We start from the raw sequence: 20362 nt of genomic DNA, 5'->3' as shown, positions 1-20362 counted from the left end.
CGTCTTCAGCACAGGGACGAGGCAGGACATCTTCCACAGTACAGGAACACTCCGGAGCCTCAGGTTCAGGTTGAAGACATGGCAAGGTACTCCGCATATCTGAGAGGCACAGGCTTTGAGCACCCTGGTACTGACACCATCCGGTCCTGCAGCCTTGCTTGGGTTGAGACGTTTAAGCTGTCTTCTCACCTGTTCAGCTGTGAAGCCCACCATGGTGGTTTTGTGTGGAGAAGGGGTATAGTCATGAGAGCAGGGTGGAGGACTGTGAGGAGAGGTAGGAGGGAAGAGTGGAATATGTCAGTAAGTCATTACAGAAATAGGACCTTGAATTCACTGGGTGATCATCCATTATCAACCACCCAATAAAATGATTAATTATGAATATTTTCATTAATTTACATGACCTAAACATGTTTTAGATTCTAAATAAATATACTTCCTTAAAGTACTTGTTAATTTTTATGAATTATTAAAATGCACTAAAGTTGGTTCTAAATGTCCCTGAAGATCAAATGATGGAATTAGCCTTTGAGAGAAGCAACATATCAAAGTGTCCTTAGGACAGTTCAGGAGCAGGTCCTCAGGACCTCCTGCCTGGGGCCTTAATCCACCACCTGCAGCAGTTATCCCACCAGGAAATTAGGAAGTGTATGGGATGCAAGCATTGGGAATCAGGTCAAACATGATCTAGCTCATTGCACTGAAAGGATGAACATTTGAAAAGATTAAAATAAGTTTGGAGTTCTACCAATTACTGGATGGTGCTGATTAATGGGTAGAAGGATTTTTTGAAAAGCAATGGAATAAAAAACAAACGTGATGTAAACTGAGTGGTTGTTTTTTTATCATCCTACTTTATGCTGTCACCAAAGACCAGTTTGCCACTTGTTATACTTTATATAAGCCTACAGTTAATCTTTCAAACAAATTCACTGGCAACACGATCAGTTGGATATAGATTGTCTGTCATGTCTTATATTCTAGAACACCATGAGAAACCAGGGAGATTAATTCTGTTTAGTAATACATAGAATCCTTTTTAATCATATTGTATTCACATAAAGCATCAAATGTGGAATGTTGGAGATCAAACACTGTAGGCACCTAAAGTGTGAAATTAAAACCAAAGGAAAGCGAAACGCTCGGCAGTCAGGCTAATCTGCAAGAGAGAGGAGGATCTTCTGCCCGAAGGAAGGGAGTAAAAGAGAAAGAGTCTGGGGAGGCGGTAGTGGCTCTTTGGTGGTGTTGGCAGTTTTACCGATGCAGTGAGAAGGAGTCTGTGGAGAGGAGGTTAGTTTTTTGAAGTTTGGAATAAACAGCCAATATTTCAGTGGTTAGCACAATGCTTTACAGTACCGGTGACCAAGGTTCAATTCCCACCACTGTCTATAAGTAGTTCATTTGTCCTCACCATGACCTCATGGACTTCCTCCTGGTGCTCCTCCTCACAGGGCAAAGATGTACCAGTTGATCGGTTAATTGGTCATTGTAAATTGTCCCATGATTAGGCTAGGGATTGCTGGGCAATGTTGCTCTGAGGGCTGGATTACAACTGGCAAATAAATCAATTCCACACTAATGGCACAAATTGCTGGAAACACACCTCGTGTCAGGCAGCATCTATTGAAAAAGAATCTGATTCAACACTTCAGGTCAAAGATCCTGCATCAGAGTTGTTCAAAAGGAAAAGAGAATTCAGAAAATCATGCTACAGCTACAAAAAAATAGCGCAATCAAGATAGACAAAGTGCAGGGTCCATGATCAGGTTGAATGAGAGGTTAACAGTTCATCTTTACCATAGAGGAGGTCAAATCAAGGGCTTTATAACAGTGGGATAGAAGTTGTCCTTGAGCTTACTGGGACAGTACATGCTCCCTTGGTGGTATCTTCTGCCCAGTAGGAAGTTGGAGAAGAGAGATGATCGAAATGAGAAGGGTCTTTGATCATGTAGCCTGGTTCTTTGAGGCAGTGAAATATATAAACAGAAGCAATAGGGAGAAGATTGTGTTCTGTAATGGCCTAGGCCAGGGGTTCATGGACCCCTTGCTTAACAGTATTGTTCCATGGCATAAAAAAAAGGTTGGCTGTGTTCATAACACTCTCCAATGTCTTGTGATCTTTTCCATGTTAAGTTGTGATGAATATCAAGAGCATTGTTTCTATCATGCAACTTCAAAATTTGGTGAGAGTCATAGGAACCTTCTGAATTTCCTTTACCTTCATACAAAATATTTTCCCTTTATTCTGGTTTTCATCTCAACTAACTCTTTTGGCAGAAAATTCCACCTTCTAACCAACTTAGCACGTCATCTTTCCTGAATCTTATAAAAGACTTGTATCCTACATAAATCAATTAGGTGAAAGACTTGTCTGTCTATCCTTACTGATTACTCTTGGGAGCAAACAAAGATGGGCAGCACAGATGACTAGCTATCAAACATTTAAGATATGAACAGAATTTAAAGACTCAAGGTTGCAAATTAAAAGCTAAAAAACATTGATGAAGTTTGACTTAAGGAGGTTGTTCATTGATGTTAAATTATTCAGTACTCAGAAGGAAAGATATGAACATTCCTCAGAAGCAATGTTGTTCGTAAGAAGAGGGGAAGTTGAAGTGATTATGTTCTTTCATGTGAAGTCAGTGACATAGATGGTATAAATGGGTCTAGGCATAATTGGAGTGAGAAGAGATTGAGAGAAAAAATGAGGAGGTAGGTGGATATCACTTAAAAAATGAGTAGTGTCATTTCTAGTGGAGTTTGCACTTGGGTCCAGCAGACTGAGTGACTGGAAATTGAAAGATAATTGCAAAAGAAAATCAAATCAAGCAGTTTATGAAAACATGTGACAGCCATTTACTGCAGAGCAACACACACAAGATGTTGGAGGAACTTAGCAGGTCAGGTAGCATCTATGGAAAGGAATAAACTGCCGATATTTCAGGCAGAGACCCTTTGTTAGGACTGGAAAGGAATGGGGAAGAAGCTGAATAAGAAGGTCAGGAGAGGAGAAGGAGTACAAGCTGACAAGTGACAGTGAGACCAGATGAGAAAGAAGTTGAATGGTAGTTGAGAGAGGATAATGTGAGAAGCTGGGAGTTAATAGGTGAAAAAGGTGAAGAAGAAGGAAACTGATAACAGATTAGAGTGAACCAGGCAAGAAAGGGGAAGGAGGAAGGCAGCAAAGGAAGGTGATATGCATGAGGAGAAGGGGTAAGAGGGCACCCAGAATAAGGAACTTCCAATCCTGATGAAGGGTCTTGGCCCGCCATAAACTTTGTCTGACCTGTTGTGTTCCTCCAGAATTTTGTGTGTGTTACTCTGGTTTTACAGCATCTGCAAAACCTCTTATGCTTATAAGACTTGCTCTGTTTCTGCCTGTCACCAAAGTAACATCTTATCCTAATGTTCTTCTCTAAAGATATCAGTTTGAACTAAATTGTCTACTTTTCTGGGTAATTGGCACAGAAGAGGAGTTAAGACTTGGGGTAGATCAGCCATGAACATGTTGAACAAAAGGGTGTCTTGGGGGGGTGAGGTGGATTGCGCCTGCTTTTGTTTCCTTATATTCTAATTTGTAAACTAGTAAATTGGGAATTGGCTTGTTATTGTCACATATACTGAGGTACAATGAAAATGTTGTCTTGTCTGCCATTCATAAAGAGCAATTTATTGCAAAGTACAATATAAAATAATAATAGAATGTAGAATAAACTGTTATGGTACAGACATAGTGCAGTGCAAGCAGACAGCAAATTGGTAGATTCATAAGATTTTTGCATGGAGAGTGGTGAGTGCTTAGGGTGGTGAAAGATGCTGATAGTTAGGCATTAAAAAAACTCTTAGATAGGCACATGGATGATAGAAAAAATGGAGGGCTACGTGGAAGAAGAGGGTTAGATACATAGATCTTAGTGTAGGTTAAAGGTCAGCACATCATTGTAGGCTGAACAGCCTACACTATACTGTATTATTCTATGTTTAATGATGTATTATTGAAAAATGTTCCAAGGTGAGGTGAAAAAAAATTGTTTTATATGTTATCCATACAGTTCATTTTATTATAACGGTACATTGAGGTAGTTCAAGGAAGAGCAGTAATTAAATGCAGAAAAAGGTGTTCGTCGTCGTTGTCATCGTCGCGGCTATCCCTCAAGGTCGAAGATGATGGTCTTCGTTCTGTTGATCTACTTATGGGCTCTCAAGTGGCTTATGAGTCCAATATTGGCTTTGAAAGTTCTTCTGTATTCAGGACAGGTAGTTCCAGATGGCAGATTGGGGTTTGGTTGTTGCTGCCTCTCTTTCCATTTTCTTCTCTTTTCTTCAAATTCTGCACATCTGTTGGCTTCAAAAGTTGCTGTTCCTTCTCAGATGATGGCTTGCCAGAGTTTCCTGTCCTTGGCATTGGTTTCCCAATTCTTGGTGCTGATGTTACATTTCTTCATGTTGGCTTTGAATCTCTTCTGTTATCTGCCTCTTTTACATTTGCTTTCTTTAAGCTGGGAGTAGAAGATTTGTTTCGGCAGACGATCGTCTTTCATCTGAACAACATGACCGCTCCATCTTAGTTGGTTCTTGATGACGTAGGCTTCAATGCTTGTTGTTTTTGCTTCATTTAGCATGCTGACGTTGGTTCTTCTATCTTCCCAGCTGATATTTAAGATGTTTCGAAGACAGCATTGATGGAACTTTTCAAGTGCCTTCAGGTGTCGTTGGTATGTTGTCCAGATTTCTGATGCATACAGGAGCGTTGGGATTACCGCTGCTTTCTACACTAACACTTTGGTTTCTGTTCGGATGTCACGATCATGAAAGACTCTTGTTCAGAGACGTCCAAGAGCTGTTCTAGCGCATTTAAGACGATGTTGGATCTCGTCATTAAGATCTACATTGGAAGAGAGGTGACTTCCAAGATATGGAAACTGGTCCACGTTTTTCGGGGTTGTTTTGCCAAGTTGAATTGATGGTTCTATCCGATTTGTCTCAATTGCTGACGGTTGATAGATAATCTGAGTCTTCTTGGAATTGATAGTAAGTCCAAGTCTTGTGTACGCATGGTTGAAGGCAGTCAGAATCTGTTGTAGGTGGTTTTCTGAGAGAGCTGCAACACTGTTGTCATCTGCATATTGGAACTTGATGAGGGAACTCGTGGATGTCTTCGTTTTGGACTTGAGATGGGCAAGATTGAAAAGTCTGCCATCTGTTCTGTAGATAATTTTGATTCCTGGGGGTAGGTCGTCCTTGATAATGTGGATGATTGTCGTAATGAAGATGGTGAACAAAGTTGGGGCAATCACACATCCCAGATCTTAGTGTAGGTTAAAGGTCAGCACATCATTGTATGCTGAATGGCCTACACTATACTGTACAGAGTTACAGTTACAGAGAAAGCACAGTGTAAACATACAAATAATGTCCATGGTAAATTGAGAGATCAAGAGTTTATCTTTATTGTCGATGGAGTTTATTGAGGAGATACAGGTTCAATAAGTGCAGTGCTGACAGACAATAAGTTGCAAGAACATGACAAGGTAGGTTTGAGATCAAGAGTCCATCTCATCGTATAAGAGGTCAGTCAATAGTTTTATAACACAGAATAGAAGCTGTCATTGGACCTGGTAGAACATATTTTCAGTCTTTTGTATTTTCTTCCCAATGGGATCGAGGAGAAGGAATGTCTGGGATGGGTGGGGTCTTTGGCGATGGTGACTGCTTTACCAAGGAAGTGAGAAGTGTAGACAGAGTCCATGGCTGTGTCCACACCTCTGTAGTTTCTCCATGACCCAGCCAGAGCAGCTGCTGTGCCAAGCCATGATGTCACACATGCTTCACTTCCATGGCATAATTATACCTCAAAAGGAAGCCATTTATCTTAGGATTGCACTTTGTGCAAAAATTATGTGACTCTCATTCCCACATTTGGCCCTGTCAATTATTTTTCCTTCTCGCACTATCCTTCTTATTCTGGCTTCTGACCCCTTCCTTTCCAGTGCAGGGTCTTGGCGCAAAATGTCGATTGTTTATTTCCCTCTATTGATGTTGTCTGAATTGCTGAGTTGCTCCAGCATATTAGGTGCATTTCCCAATTTTCTTCTGATTGGCTCTTAGCACTGCTGTTAAATAGTGCAGCTCAACGATTTACAGTTACCATTATGGAGTCTGTATTTAAAACTCAACATTTATTTAATTAACTAAATTGAATTTTCTCCAGTTATTATGGCAGGCTTTGAACTCGTGTCTGGAATTCATCATCCCACTAATTTAACCACCACAGTGCCAAATCTGAATGCAGTTTCCAACCGTGTGTGTGTGTGTGTGTGTGTGTGTGTGTGTGTGTGTGTCTGTACTTTGATACAACCATCATTAAAGTATTTATTAATTATTCTGATCTTAGCCCTGTCTCAAAATTCCCAGGGCTCCTCAGCTCATTTTCCATTAGCCTTCTTCATCAAGGGTGTAAAACTTTGCCATCGTTGCGATGGTGAGTTATTCCCTTATGTTTCATATTGAAGGGTCACAAGAAATCTTGGCATTTTAAGTTAAGGTGTTTTATTCCATAAACAGCCACAGGTTTTAGAGAAGTATTTGATGGAAAGTGGGATCTATTTCAAGGGCATATTGAAACGGTGGAAGCTTCCCTCGGGTGATGCTGTCATTCTAGTTAAAAAGAAACATCTCAAAAACCCTTCAAAGTATCAATTGTGTGCAGTTTACTGGCAGCTTGACAACAAACAAATTAGTTTTTTTTTAAAACCAGATGAGAGAATTGTTGCAATGAGTAACTTCACTATTAATCTGGTCAACTTCTAATTAGGTTCAGACATTTAAAAAGAAATATGTTTGACACTAAGTTATGTGATACAGAATTTTATCCTAGATATTTTCAAGTAAGAAGTTTCCATAAAATGAGATCCAGTAAACAATACGGAGATGTTTATTCAACCAACACACATCAAAGTTGCTGGTGAACGCAGCAGGCCAGGCAACATCTATTGGAAGAGGTACAGTCGACGTTTCGGGCCAAGACCCTTCGTCAGGACTAACTGAAGGAAGAGCTAGTAAGAGATTTGAAAGTGGGAGGGGGAGGGGGAGATCCAAAATGATAGGAGAAGACGGGGGGAGGAGGGATGGAGCCAAGAGCTGGACAGGAGAGGATCATGGGACAGGAGGCCTAAGGAGAAGGAAAAGGGGGGGGGAGCCAGAGGATGGGCAAGGGGTATAGTCAGAGGGACAGAGGGAGAAAAAGGAGAGTGAGAGAAAGAATGTGTGTATAAAAATAAATAACGGATGGGGTACAAGGGGGAGGTGGTGCATTAGCAGAAGTTAGAGAAGTCAATGTTCATGCCATCAGGTTGGAGGCTACTCAGACGGAATATAAGGTGTTGTTCCTCCAGCCTGAGTGTGGCTTCATCTTTACAGTAGAGGAGGCCGTGGATAGACGTATCAAAATGGGAATGGGATGTGGAATTAAAATGTGTGGCCACTGGGAGATCTTGCTTTCTCTGGCGGACAGAGCGTAGATGTTCAGCAAAATGATCTCCCAGTCTGCGTCGGGTCTCGCCAATATATAGAAGGCCACATTGGGAGTACCGGACGCAGTATATCACCCCAGCCGACTCACAGGTGAAGTGTCCCCTCACCTGGAAGGACTGTCTGGGGACCTGAATGGTGATAAGGGAGGAAGTGTAAGGGCATGTGTAGCACTTGTTCCGCTTACAAGGATAAGTGCCAGGAGGGAGATCAGTGGAGAGGGATGGGGGGGACAAATGGACAAGGGAGTCGCGTAGGGAGCAATCCCTGCGGAAAGTGGGGGGGTGGGGGGAGGGAAAGATGTGCTTAGTGGTTGGAGGTGGCAGAAGTTACAGAGAATAATATGTTGGAGATGTTTATTGTTTTAATTTATTACCTTTTTATTTATGCATCATCTTGAGATGGATAAATACCTGCTTATCTGCTCCCCTGGTGCCTCTCCTTCTTCCCTTTCTCCCATGGCTCACTCTCCTGTCCTATCAGATTCCTTCTTCTCCAGCCCTTCAACTTTTCCACCCATCTGGCTCAACCTATTACCTTCTAATAGGTAGCCCTCCTACCCCCTCCCACCTTTTTATTCCCTTTTCCTTTGCAGTCCGGAATAAGGGCCTCAGCCTGAAGCTTCAACTGCTTATTCATTCACATAGATGCTGTCTCACATGCTGAATTCCTCAAGCATTTTGTGTGTGTTGCTTTAGATTTCCTGCAACTGCAGAATCTCTTGTGCTTATACATTCTGAGAGTTATGATTGGGAACTGTGAGCTTCAACTCATAGAGCTGTAAAGACAGAGAGTGACACGGGAAAGTTCCCCTGGTCCTGGAGGGGATCCAGAGGAGGTAAACAAGAATAATCCCAGGAGTAACTGGTTTAACCTAAAAATAAAGAATAGCTTTATTTGTCACATCTACATCAAAACATACCGTGAAATGCGTTATTAGCATCAAATCAGCAAGGATTGTGCTGGGTAGTCCACAAGTGTCCTCACACTTCTGGTCCCATCATAACATGCCCACAGCTCACTCACCCTAACTGGACATCTTTGGAATATGGGAGGAAACGGGTGCATCTGGAGGAAACCCTTGCGACAATGTCCCTGGACGTGTGCTCAAGGAATGTGCTGATGTATTAGCAGATGTCCTGACAGACATTTTCAACATCCGGAATTGTTCTTAAGTTGCTTAAGTTTAATTGTCGTCACATCACACAGGGCTACAGTAAAACAGAAGTGTGCCTCTGAGGCCGTGGGGCAAAGCAGATTACCAAGAGCAAGCAGCACATGGTACATGCAGCATATATAGTTATGATAGCAGAAAACACATATAGTTACAAAACAAAAGCCCAATTCTCTAAGTGGCGTGATCTGTAGATTAACGGCACATGGAATGTTATTGTGTTGGGTCAATGTAAATTGGCTAGGGTTAATTCAGTGGGTTGCTGGGCCAGAAGGCCTGTTCCGTGTTGTATCACTAAATAATTAAATAACTGAACACAATATTTCAAGTGTAATCTAACCAGGGTTTTATAGAGCTGCAATATTATCCTGTGTCTCTTGAACTCACAACTGACTAATGAAGCCACACACCATACACTTTGTTAACCAGCCTATTAACTTGTACTGTTCTTGTTCCATGTCTTTAACCTACAAGATGACCTTTTCTTTGTTTGAATTCCTCTTAGATAACTCAGTGAGCATACTGGCAAGGCATGGTGCATTCAACCGACAGAAACAGGATGCTTACCTTCTGCCCCTCATCATCTCGGACAGCGGGACACCCCCCATGAGCAGCACCAACACGCTCACCATCCGCGTCTGTGGCTGCAGTGCGGACGGAAACGTACAGTCCTGTAATGTGGAAGCTTTTGTCCTTCCCATAGGGCTAAGCATGGGGGCTCTCATCGCAATCCTGGCATGCATTATCCTCCTTCTGGGTACGTACGAGTTTACAACATACTGTTCATGGAGAAAAGCTGAAATAGTGTAGCCGTTGGCCTTGTGAAATACTCCTGTAATCTGCATTGCTCTTTATGATTAAGGTTAGCTTTATTTGTCACATGTATATTGAAACATTAAAACACATAGAGAAATTTTATTTACTTACTTAGTGACACACCATGACATAGGCCCTCCTGGCCCTTTGAGATGTGCCGCCAGTAACTTCCACTGTAACCCTAATCACGGGGCAATTTACAATGACCAATTAACCAACTAACTTCTTTGGGCTGTGGGAGAAAACCAGGAAAACCAATACATTCCACATGGAAGGCGTACAAACGTTTGTGCAAACTCCTTACACAGGACACCGGGATTGAACTCAGAACTCTGCCACTTTGAGCTGTAACCACCGATGCAGCCTGAGGATATGATGCGGGCAGCCTGAAAGTGTCGCCATGCTTCCAGCACCAATATACATGCCCACAACTTATTAACCCTTTGATAACCCATATGTCATTGGGGACAAAAGCCAGAGCACCTGGAGTGAAGCCACACAGTCACGGGGAGAACCTATAAACTCTTTGCAGACAGTGGCAGAACTGAACCCAGGTTGTTGGCACCATAAAACGTTATGCTGGCCACTACCCTACCGTGACACCCCTATAATGGTGGAAAAGTCATTGCAGGCACAAATATCTGCTGAAAGTTGTCTGTCGAGCTGTTCTTTGTCAATCTGGGCGACCTGTAGTCAAACGAACTTCCATTCCAAGAGAGATCGCTTTCTTGTTTTGTCCCATTCAGACAAATAGCTGATCCATGCAGCTTACTTCAATATCCCTGGCAACAGTTGCCAGGCAGTGCTGTTAGAAATCTAAAAATCCAGTGCAATGTCAAACATTTGCATCCCAATATAGCACAAAAAGAACTTAAATTGCATGAAGCAAATTTGAATTTTTTTCCTTCATTTCTTTTATTCTCCACTCTTCTGATCTACCTATCACTTCCCCCTCAATCCCCTCCCCCTCCATCCCCTCCCCCTTCCCCCTCAGTCCCCTCCCCTTCCCCCTCAGTCCCCTCCCCCTTCCCTTTCTCCTATGATCTCTCCCATCATATTTCTTCTTCTCTAGCCTTTTACCTTTCCCACCCACTTGGCTTCACCTGTCACCTTCTAGCTAGCCTCTCTCCCTTCACCCATCTTTTTATTCTGACATCATCCCCCTTCCGTTTCAGTCCTGAAGAAGGGTCTCGGCCCAAAATGTCGACTGTTTATTCCTCTCCATAGATACTGCCTCATCTACTGAGTTCCTCTGGCGTTTTGTTTCTGCTGCTTTGGCTTTCCTGTATCTGCAGAATTTCTCATGTTTAAGCAAATTTGAAGTCCACTGAAATCTCATTTCATAAGTATGATATTTTTTACTCCAGACACAAAATCTGGTTGATACCAGCAACTACACATTTGCAATACCAAAGCAAAATGCAGTAAGTGCTACAGGATGCGAAATAAAGTGGCTTTGTGGCAAAGTTTGCGGATGATACCAAGATAGTTAGAGGAGTAGGTAGTGCTGAGGAAGCAATGCATTTGCAACAGGACTTCGATAAATTGGAATAATGAACAAAGGAATAGCAGATGGAATAGAGTGTTGGGAAATGTATGATAAAGTATTTTGGTAAAAGGAATGATAGTGCGGAATATTATCTAAAAGGGGAGAATGTTCCAACATCAGAGGTGCAGAGGGACTTACGAGTCCTTGTGCAAGACTCCCAGAAGTTTAATCTACAGGTTGAATCTGTGGTAAAGAAGGCAAATGCAATTTTGGGATTTATTTTAAGGGGAATAAAATATAAAAGCAAGGGGATCATGCTGAGCCTTTATAAGACACAAGTCAGGCTGCACTTGGAGTATTGTGAATTCATTTGGGCCCCATATCTCAGAAAGGCATTGGAGAGAGTCCAGAGGAGGTTCATGACACTGATTCTGGGAATTAAGGGGTAAACATGTGAGGAGCGTTTGATAGCTTTGGGCCTGTACTCACTGGAATTTAGAAGAATGCAGGGGGATCTCATTGAAACCTACCGAATGTTGAAAGGAGTAGATAAGGTGGATATGGAGAGGATATATCCTATGGTAGGTGTATCCAAACTAGAGGGCACAGCCTCAGAATTGAGGGGCAACCCTTTAGAACGGAGGTAAGGAGGAAAATATTTAGCCAGAGACTAGTAGATCTATGGAATGCTCTGCCACAGACTAGAGGCAGAAGTTGATAGTTTCCTGATTGGTCAGGGCTTTAAAGGGTATGGCGAGAAGGCAGGTGTATGGGTTTGAGTGGGATCCAGTGTCAGCCATGATGGAATGGTGGAGCAGATTCGATGGGCTGAATGGTTTAATCCTGCTCCTATGTCCTATGGTCCTATGGTCTTTTGCTAGAAATATTCAGATGCTGCCTGACAGGTTGAGTATTCCCAGCATTTTCTGTTTTGTTCTGCTACCTGTACTGCATGGATCATCGAGAAAAAATCTAAGAACCATAGAACCATAGAAACTACAGCACAGAAACAGGACTTTTGGCCCTTCTTGGCTGTGCCGAACCATTTTCTGCCTAGTCCCACTGACCTGCACACGGACCATATCCCTCCATACACCTCTCATCCATGTATCTGTCCAATTTATTTTTAAATGTTAAAAAAGAACCCGCATTTACCACCTCATCTGGCAGCTCATTCCATGCTCCCACCACTCTCGATGTGAAGAAGCCCCCCCTAATGTTCCCTTTAAATTTTTCCCCCCTCACCCTTAACCCATGTCCTCTGTTTTTTTTCTCCCCTTGCCTCAGTGGAAAAAAGCCTGCTTGCATTCATTCTATCTATACCCATCATAATATTATATACTTCTATCAAATCTCCCCTCATTCTTCTACGCTCCAGGGAATAAAGTTCTAACCTATTCAACCTTTCTCTGTAACTGAGTTTCTCAAGTCCCGGCAACATCCTTGTAAACCTTCTCTGCACTCTTTCAACCTTATTTATATCCTTCCTGTAATTTGGTGACCAAAACTGAACACAATACTCCAGATTCGGCCTCACCAATGCCTTATACAACCTCATCATAACATTCCAGCTCTTATACTCAATACTTTGATTAATAAAGGCCAATGTACCAAAAGCTCTCTTTACGACCCTATCTACCTGTGACGCCACTTTTAGGGAATTTTGTATCTGTATTCCCAGATCCCTCTGTTCCACTGCACTCCTCAGTGCCTTACCATTAACCCTGTATGTTCTACCTTGGTTTGTCCTTCCAACGTGCAATACCTCACACTTGTCTGTATTAAACTCCATCTGCCATTTTTCAGCCCATTTTTCCAGCTGGTCCAAGTCCCTCTGCAGGCTCTGAAAACCTTCCTCACTGTCTACTGCACCTCCAATCTTTGTATTATCAGCAAATTTGCTGATCCAATTTACCACATTATCATCCAGATCATTGATATAGATGACAAATAACAATGGACCCAGCACTGATCCCTTTGGCACACCACTAGTCACAGGCCTCCACTCGGAGAAACAATTGTCTACTACCACTCTTTGGCTTCTTCCATTGAGCCAATGTCTAATCCAATTTACCACCTCTCCATGTATACCTAGCGACTGAATTTTCATAACTAACCTCCCATGCGGGATCTTGTCAAAGGCCTTACTGAAGTCCATGTAGACAATATCCACTGCCTTCCCTTCATCCACTTTCCTGGTAACCTCCTCGAAAAACTGCAATAGATTGGTCAAACATGACCTACCAAGCACAAAGCCATGTTAACTCTCCCTAATAAGTCCCTGTCTATCCAAATGCTTGTAGATTCTGTCTCTTAGTACTCCCTCCAATAACTTAGCTACTACCAACGTTAAACTTACTGGTCTATAATTTCCCAGATTACTTTTTGATCCTTTTTTAAACAACGGAACAACATGAGCCACTCTCCAATCCTCCGGCACCTCACCTGTAGACAGCGACATTTTAAATATTTCTGCCAGGGCTTCTGCAATTTCAACACTAGTCTCCTTCAAAGTCCGAGGGAACACACTGTCAGGTCCCGGGGATTTATCCACTTTAATTTTCCTTAAGACAGCAAGGACCTCCTCCTTTTCGATCTGTACAGTTTCCATGATCTCACTACTTGTTTCCCTTAATTCCATAGACTTCATGCCAGTTTCCTTTGTAAATACAGACACAAAAAACCGACCACCCTGATCTTCAAGAGGACCAATTTTATCCCTTACAATCCTTTTGCTCTTAATATACCTGTAAAAGGTCTTTGGATTATCCTTCACTTTGACTGCCAAGGCAACCTCATGTCTCCTTTTAGCCCTCCTGATTTCTTTCTTAAGTATTTTCTTTAAGGATGAGTATTAAATTGTGGTCTTTCCAGCAATACACACATTCCTGCATAAAGTGATGTTCTTGACCTAGTAAGCATGTATCTCTTCTTTCTTTCTTTTTAAATCTTTTTATTGAATTAGTACACAAAAGGTAAACCATATAGGAACTGATACACTGTCACAATATAACTTTACAAGAAATATTAATACACTAAAAGAAGTTAGTACAAACAGTGCAGTTTAGATATAAAATAACAGCGTAATATAATAGTATACTAATTTTCATACACGTCAATAAGGAAAAGAAAAAAAAACAAAAAAACCCACCGTGCAACTAATCTAAAAAGCAAAGCAAAACAATGGGCTAACTAGGTATCAAGTAGATTTAAACGACTTAAAACAATCAAATCCTCAAACCCGACCTCCATTAAAAACAGTTAAAAAGCAAGAAGGGAATGTAAATATGGACAGAGAGAGAAAAAAAGTGACATTAAATGAAAATGTTGAATAAAAGATCTCCAGGTCTGTTCAAATTTAACTGAAGAATCATAAAGATTACTTCTAATTTTCTCCAAATGTAAACATAGTATCATCTGAGAAAACCAAAAGAACGTAGTTGGAGCATTAATCTCCTTCCAATGTTGTAAAATACATCTTTTCGCCATTAAAGTAAGAAATGCAATCAATCTACAGGCTGAGGGGAAAGATTACTGGAAGTTTTAGGTAATCCAAAGATAGCAGTAATAGGATGGGGAGAAATATCTATATTCAATACCTTTGAAATAATATTAAAAATGTCTTTCCAAAAAGTTACCAAAGTAGGACAGGACCAAAACATATGAGTTGAGGAAGCTATCTCCCCATGACATCTGTCACAAAGAGGGTTAATTTAAGAATAAAAACGAGCTAATTTATCTTTAGACATATGTGCTCTATGGACAACTTTAAATTGAATTAGGGAGTGTTTAGAACAGATAGAGGAAGTATTGACTAGTTGTAAAATATGCGCCCAGTCATCCGCCGAAATAATAAAGCCCAATTCCTTTTCCCAATCTGACCTAATCTTATTGAATGGAGCTTTCCTAAGTTTCATAATAGTATTATAAATAATAGCCGTTACACCTTTCTGACATGGATTAACGTTAACTATAGTATCTAAAATATATGTAGGAGGTAGCGTCGGAAAGGAAGAGAGAATACTTAGGAAATTTCTAACTTGGAGATATCTAAAAAAATGTATTCTTGGTATGTTATATTTGTTAGATAATTTTTCAAAAGACATAAGGGAACCATCTAAAAATAAATCCAAAAACCGTGAAATACCATTAGTCTTCCAAATTTGAAAGGCACGGTCCGTGGAAGAGGGAGGAAAGAATATGTTGCCTAAAATAGGAATCGCAAGCCCAAATTGATTAAGATCGAAACATTTTCGGAATTGAAACCAAATACGTAAGGTATATTTAACTATCGGGTTACAAACCTGTTTGTGGCGTTTCAAATCAAAAGGAAGAGAAGAACCTAAAATGGAGCCAAGTGCATAACCTTGAGCAGATTGTAATTCCAATACTACCCATTTCGGAATGGATAGTGTATCTTGATCAAGTAACCAAAATTTCATGTGTCGAATATTGATTGCCCAATAATAGAATTGCAAGTTAGGTAATGCCAAACCTCCATCTCTCTTAGCTTTCTGTAGATGTATTTTACCCAATCTCGGTTTTTTATTTTGCCAAATAAATGAAGAAATTTTAGAGTCAACTTTATCAAAAAAGGATTTTGGAACAAAAATCGGTAGTGCCTGAAATACATATAAAAATTTTGGCAGAATAAACATGTATCTCTTCTTGACCTATTGTCTACTTGGTGAGGCATATTGGGATAAGGAGGATCGATATAAAATGGAACAACTTGAAATAATGACCAAGATAAATTTGTAAATTGGTTTACATGGATCAAGGTACAGTGGAAAGTGCGGCGTGCATACCAAAGGTCAAAGTAAATTTATTATCAAGGTACATATATGTTCCCATATACAATCCTTTTCTTGGTCCATATTAGAATACTGACCACAATAGAATCAATAAAAGACCACACTAACTTCGGTGTTCAACCAGTGTACAAATGACAATAAAAATGCAAATACAAAAATGAAGAAATAATAGTAATAAATAAATAAGCATAAATAAATATTGAGAATATGAGATAATGAGTCCTTGAAAGTGAGTTCATAGGTTGTGGGAACATTCCAATGATGGGGCAAGGGAAGTTCAGTGAAGTTAGCCCCTTTGGTTCAAGGGTTAATAGCTGTTTCTGAACCTGATGGTGTGAGTCCTGATGCTCCTGTACATCTTTCTTGATGGCAACATCAAGAGGAGAGCATGACCATGGTGGTGGGGTATCTTATCGTACCATTTATATAAATCCCTTAAGGTTAATTTGCAGGTTGAGTCAATGGTGTGGAAGGCAAATGTGCTATAGCTTTCATTTCAAGAGGACTAGATTACAAAAGCAAGTTCAGGCTTTATAAAGCACTGGTGAGGCCTCATTTAGAGTATTGTGAGCAGTTTTGGGCCCATTATGTTAGAAAGGACGTGCTGACATGGGAGAGAGTTCAAAGGAAATTCACGAAAATGTTTTCAGGATGGAATGGATTTCATATGAAGAGCGTTTGATGGCTCTGGGCCTGTATTCACTGGAATTCAGAAAAATGAGGGGTGAGCTCATTGAATCCTACCAAATGTGGAAAAGCCTTGATAGAGTGAATGTGAAAGGGCATTTCCTATGGAGGGAGAGTCTAGGACCAGAGGGCACAGCCTCAGATTAGAGCGGAGTCCTTTTAGAATGGAGATGAGGAGGAGTTTTTATAGTCAGAGAGTGGTGAATATGAGGAATCCATTGCTAATTGTGGCTGTAGAGGCTAAGTCTTTACATATACTTACGAGAGAGGTTGATAGGTTCTCAGTTGGTCAGAGTATCCAGGAAAATGCAGGAGAATGTGGCTGAGAGGGAAAATGGATCAGCCACAATGAAATGGCAGAGCAGACTTGGTGGGCCCTTATCTTATGGGCATATCAATTTATTATGCGGCATATTGAGGTAAAGCAATCACAGAATACAGAATAAAGTGTTATAGTTACAAAGAAAGTACAGTGCAGATAGACAACAAGATGCAAGGTCATAACGAGGTAGATTATGATGTTAAGACTCCATCTTATCACAGCAGCGGCTTCCATTCAATATTCTTATTACAGTGGGATTGAAGCTGTCCTAGAGCCCAGTGGTACATACTTTGAGGCTTTTGTATCTTTCGCCGGATGGGAGAGGGAGAAGAATAAATGTCCAGGGTAGATGGAGTCTTTGATTATTTTGGATGCTTCATTGAGGCAGCAAGAAATGTAGACAGAGTCCGTGGAGGGGAGGCTGACTTCTGTGACGTGCTGAGCTGCGTCCACAACTTGCTGCAGTTCCTTGCAGTCCTGGGCAGAGGAGTTGCCATAACAAGCCATGACGCATCTGGATAAGAAAGTTTCTGCGGTGCATCAATCAAAATTGGTGAAGATCAAAGGGGAATATGTTACATTTCTTTAGCCAGCTGAGGAATATTCCTGTACTAACCTGTGATTAATATGTTTCACTTACAGTGATTGTGGTACTCTTTGTAACATTACGAAGGCACAAGAATGAACCACTTATTATTAAAGATGACGAAGACGTGAGAGAGAACATCATTCGTTATGATGATGAAGGCGGTGGGGAGGAGGACACCGAAGCCTTTGACATCGCCACCTTGCAAAACCCTGATGGTTTCAATGGGTTCCTGCCCCGGAAGGACATCAAACCTGACCTACAGTACGTACCCAGGCAGGGACTCCCGCCTGTCCCCAACGGAGTCGACGTGGATGAATTTATTAACGTGAGGCTCCACGACGCCGACATTGATCCCACTGCCCCTCCTTATGATTCCATCCAGATCTATGGCTACGAAGGGAGAGGGTCAGCAGCTGGTTCACTAAGCTCATTAGAAACGACGTCAACAGATTCAGAGCAAAACTTTGACTACCTCAAGGATTGGGGCCCAAGGTTTAAAAAACTCGGGGATATGTACGCAGTCGGAGAGAGCGACAGAGAAACTTGACTCCAACTTAAAAATTAGCAGTTACCCAATATTTTAAAGGACACTGATGTATAATTATAGGGTTGCCAATTAATAACAATGGGATAAGCTGGTCAGCCTTTTAGATGCAGTCAACATTAGTTCTTTTCATCTTTCGAAGTCCAGCTCATTGTAATATTGAACCAAAAAAAATTTGCAGATTGTATGAGTGTTTTACTCTTGTGGAGTGTGGATTATGTGGATTGTTTGGGCAGGATTTGGTTTCCTAGTTCTTGTGTAGACTATCGTTCAACTGGAAGAGACCTTAGGATCTTACAGTGCTTCCTACATTGTCCCTCAGACCATGGCTTTTCACCAATTGCAGGCCAAGATCTCGCCAAGCCAAAGTGAAGCAATATCAATGTCTTTGTCATGGAACTGGTGATAGTAACCAAAGGAAATGAAGGGGAAAGCTGCAAACAGAACTTCATAAAGCTTTGAAACCAATTCCAGCTCCTTCTCCTTACAGTAATATTAGCTGAGGTGTAATCGAGTGTTTCTCTGTGAGTGGTGGTCACACAAGTAGACATGGCGCACTCCTTCCAGAGTGCTCTTAGGTTTCATAATATGCTCAGTGGTCTGAGTCCATTCCAGTCAAAAGAAGGTGGCAAATGTGGGTGGTGAAGAGTTGGGGGTGGGGGTACAAAAATACACTTTAAAAATGAAACCATTTTTGGGATAGTTTTAGAGGAAGAAAAACACACCAAGTCTAAGCATCAGCAGCATACCTAAATGACAATTTGAAGTATATGGCAATAACCATTCTAGGATTGTACGATACTTATGTGCACAGGCCTGTTGACTCATCCCAGCGAGCAACATACAAGAACTGGAATGGAACCAAGATCATGCGAATATTTGATTTCCAAACCTTTAGATACACGCTCATTACACAGTACAGTACCAGTGTTAAACATGTGCTTATTGTGCTTCACTGTGTAATTTGAATTTAAACAAAAAAAATATGAAAGTGGTCTAAAAATGCTTTTATGTTATGTATATATACATAGACTTACTGCTAACTTTTGTGGCTTTTTCTTTTTGGGAAATGAACTTTGGCTATGCACAATAGCTTCGGCACACAAACTCACTGAAACAGCACCGAAAGCTATGTGCATTGCCAGTCTTTAATGGGAAATACCACAGCTCAGAGTAGATATTGTATATTACAATAGTCTCACGCACACAAAAAGGAGCCCCTTATTAATTTTCTACGTTGCTTTAATGCTATTTACTTGTACGTTTCAATTATTTTCCGCCATGTATTGTACATCAGAGGAACCCCTGTATTGTTTCCTACTTTGTGAAATATATTTTTATAAATATTGCAGGATATGTCTTCATTTATGTTGCCGATAAAGCCTCTGATAGTTTGGAAAACTGCAATGGGTGACTTATAGGATTGGTAAATTGGTTCATTATTGTCACAGGTAATGAATTACAGTGAAAAATGCAGTTTTGCATGCCATCCATACAGATCACTTCATTACAACAGAACACTGAGATAGTACAAGGGAAAGCAATAACAGAATGCAGATTGAACTGTTACATCTTGCAGAAAAAGTGCTGTGCGGGTAGACAATAAGGTACAGGGACAGAGTAAGGTAGATTGTGAAGTCAATTTTCAATTGTCTTAATACAGTGTGATTGAGCCTGATGGTGAGAGTTCTCAAACTTTTGTATCTGCTGCCCAATGAGGAGGAGGAGAAGTGAGAATGACTGGGGTAGATGGGGATTTGATTATTTTGGCTGCTTCACTAAGGGCCAAGAAATGGAGACAGAGTCCATGAAGGGAAGACTGCTTTCCGTAATGTGCTGGATTACCTAAATATGTCTCCGTGCTTGTGCAAAACAATTGCCATGCCAAGCCATGGTGCATCTGGATAGGATGCTTTCTACGATGTATTGATAAAAATTGGTGAAGATCAAAGGGGACTTTCAGTATTGTACCAAAATCTTAGGCATATATATATATATACCATAGCTAGAGTGCTGAAGAGTTTTGCTCAGTACTGTAGTTATCAAAGTGGATTGGAAAACAAGTTTGTAAATCTGTCAGGAGCAAAGCATGTTGCAAATGGTGAAGGCAGATTGTCGTGAGAGGGTGTGGGACAGGTGGCAGAGAAGTACCACGGACGAGGGGTGGTGATGTTGGTGCAAACATCTATTGATCATTACAGAATGTCTCCCTGATGCTTCCCACTCCCTCCTCATCCCTTCTCCTTTTCCAAACCATGATTCCCCTCTCCCTGACTCCTTCCCACTCTCAGTCGACAATGGAGACCATATCAGAATCAGGTTTATCATCAGTCACAAATGTCATAAAATTCTTAACATTTTTTGTGGGAGCAATACATAAAATGACTCACTGTACTG

The 20362-nt window shown here is 41.1% G+C and overlaps 1 protein-coding gene across 1 annotated transcript in view; it reads left to right on the top strand.

Moving 5' to 3' along the window:
- Positions 1-19264, top strand: part of LOC140210733 (cadherin-8-like) — a 341499-nt gene extending 322235 nt beyond the window's left edge. Inside the window, exons 11-12 of the mRNA XM_072279963.1 lie at positions 9210-9461; positions 17475-19264. Of these exons, the coding sequence (XP_072136064.1) occupies positions 9210-9461; positions 17475-17968 (746 nt within the window). The 3' untranslated portion in view covers positions 17969-19264. The remainder of the gene's footprint in view (positions 1-9209; positions 9462-17474) is intronic.
- Positions 19265-20362: the final 1098 nt, after the last annotated feature.

Source organism: Mobula birostris, chromosome 15 (genome assembly GCF_030028105.1).
Source record: "Mobula birostris isolate sMobBir1 chromosome 15, sMobBir1.hap1, whole genome shotgun sequence".
NCBI classification, from domain to species: Eukaryota; Metazoa; Chordata; class Chondrichthyes; order Myliobatiformes; family Myliobatidae; genus Mobula; species Mobula birostris.
This window is presented reverse-complemented; position numbering and strand designations above follow the sequence as displayed.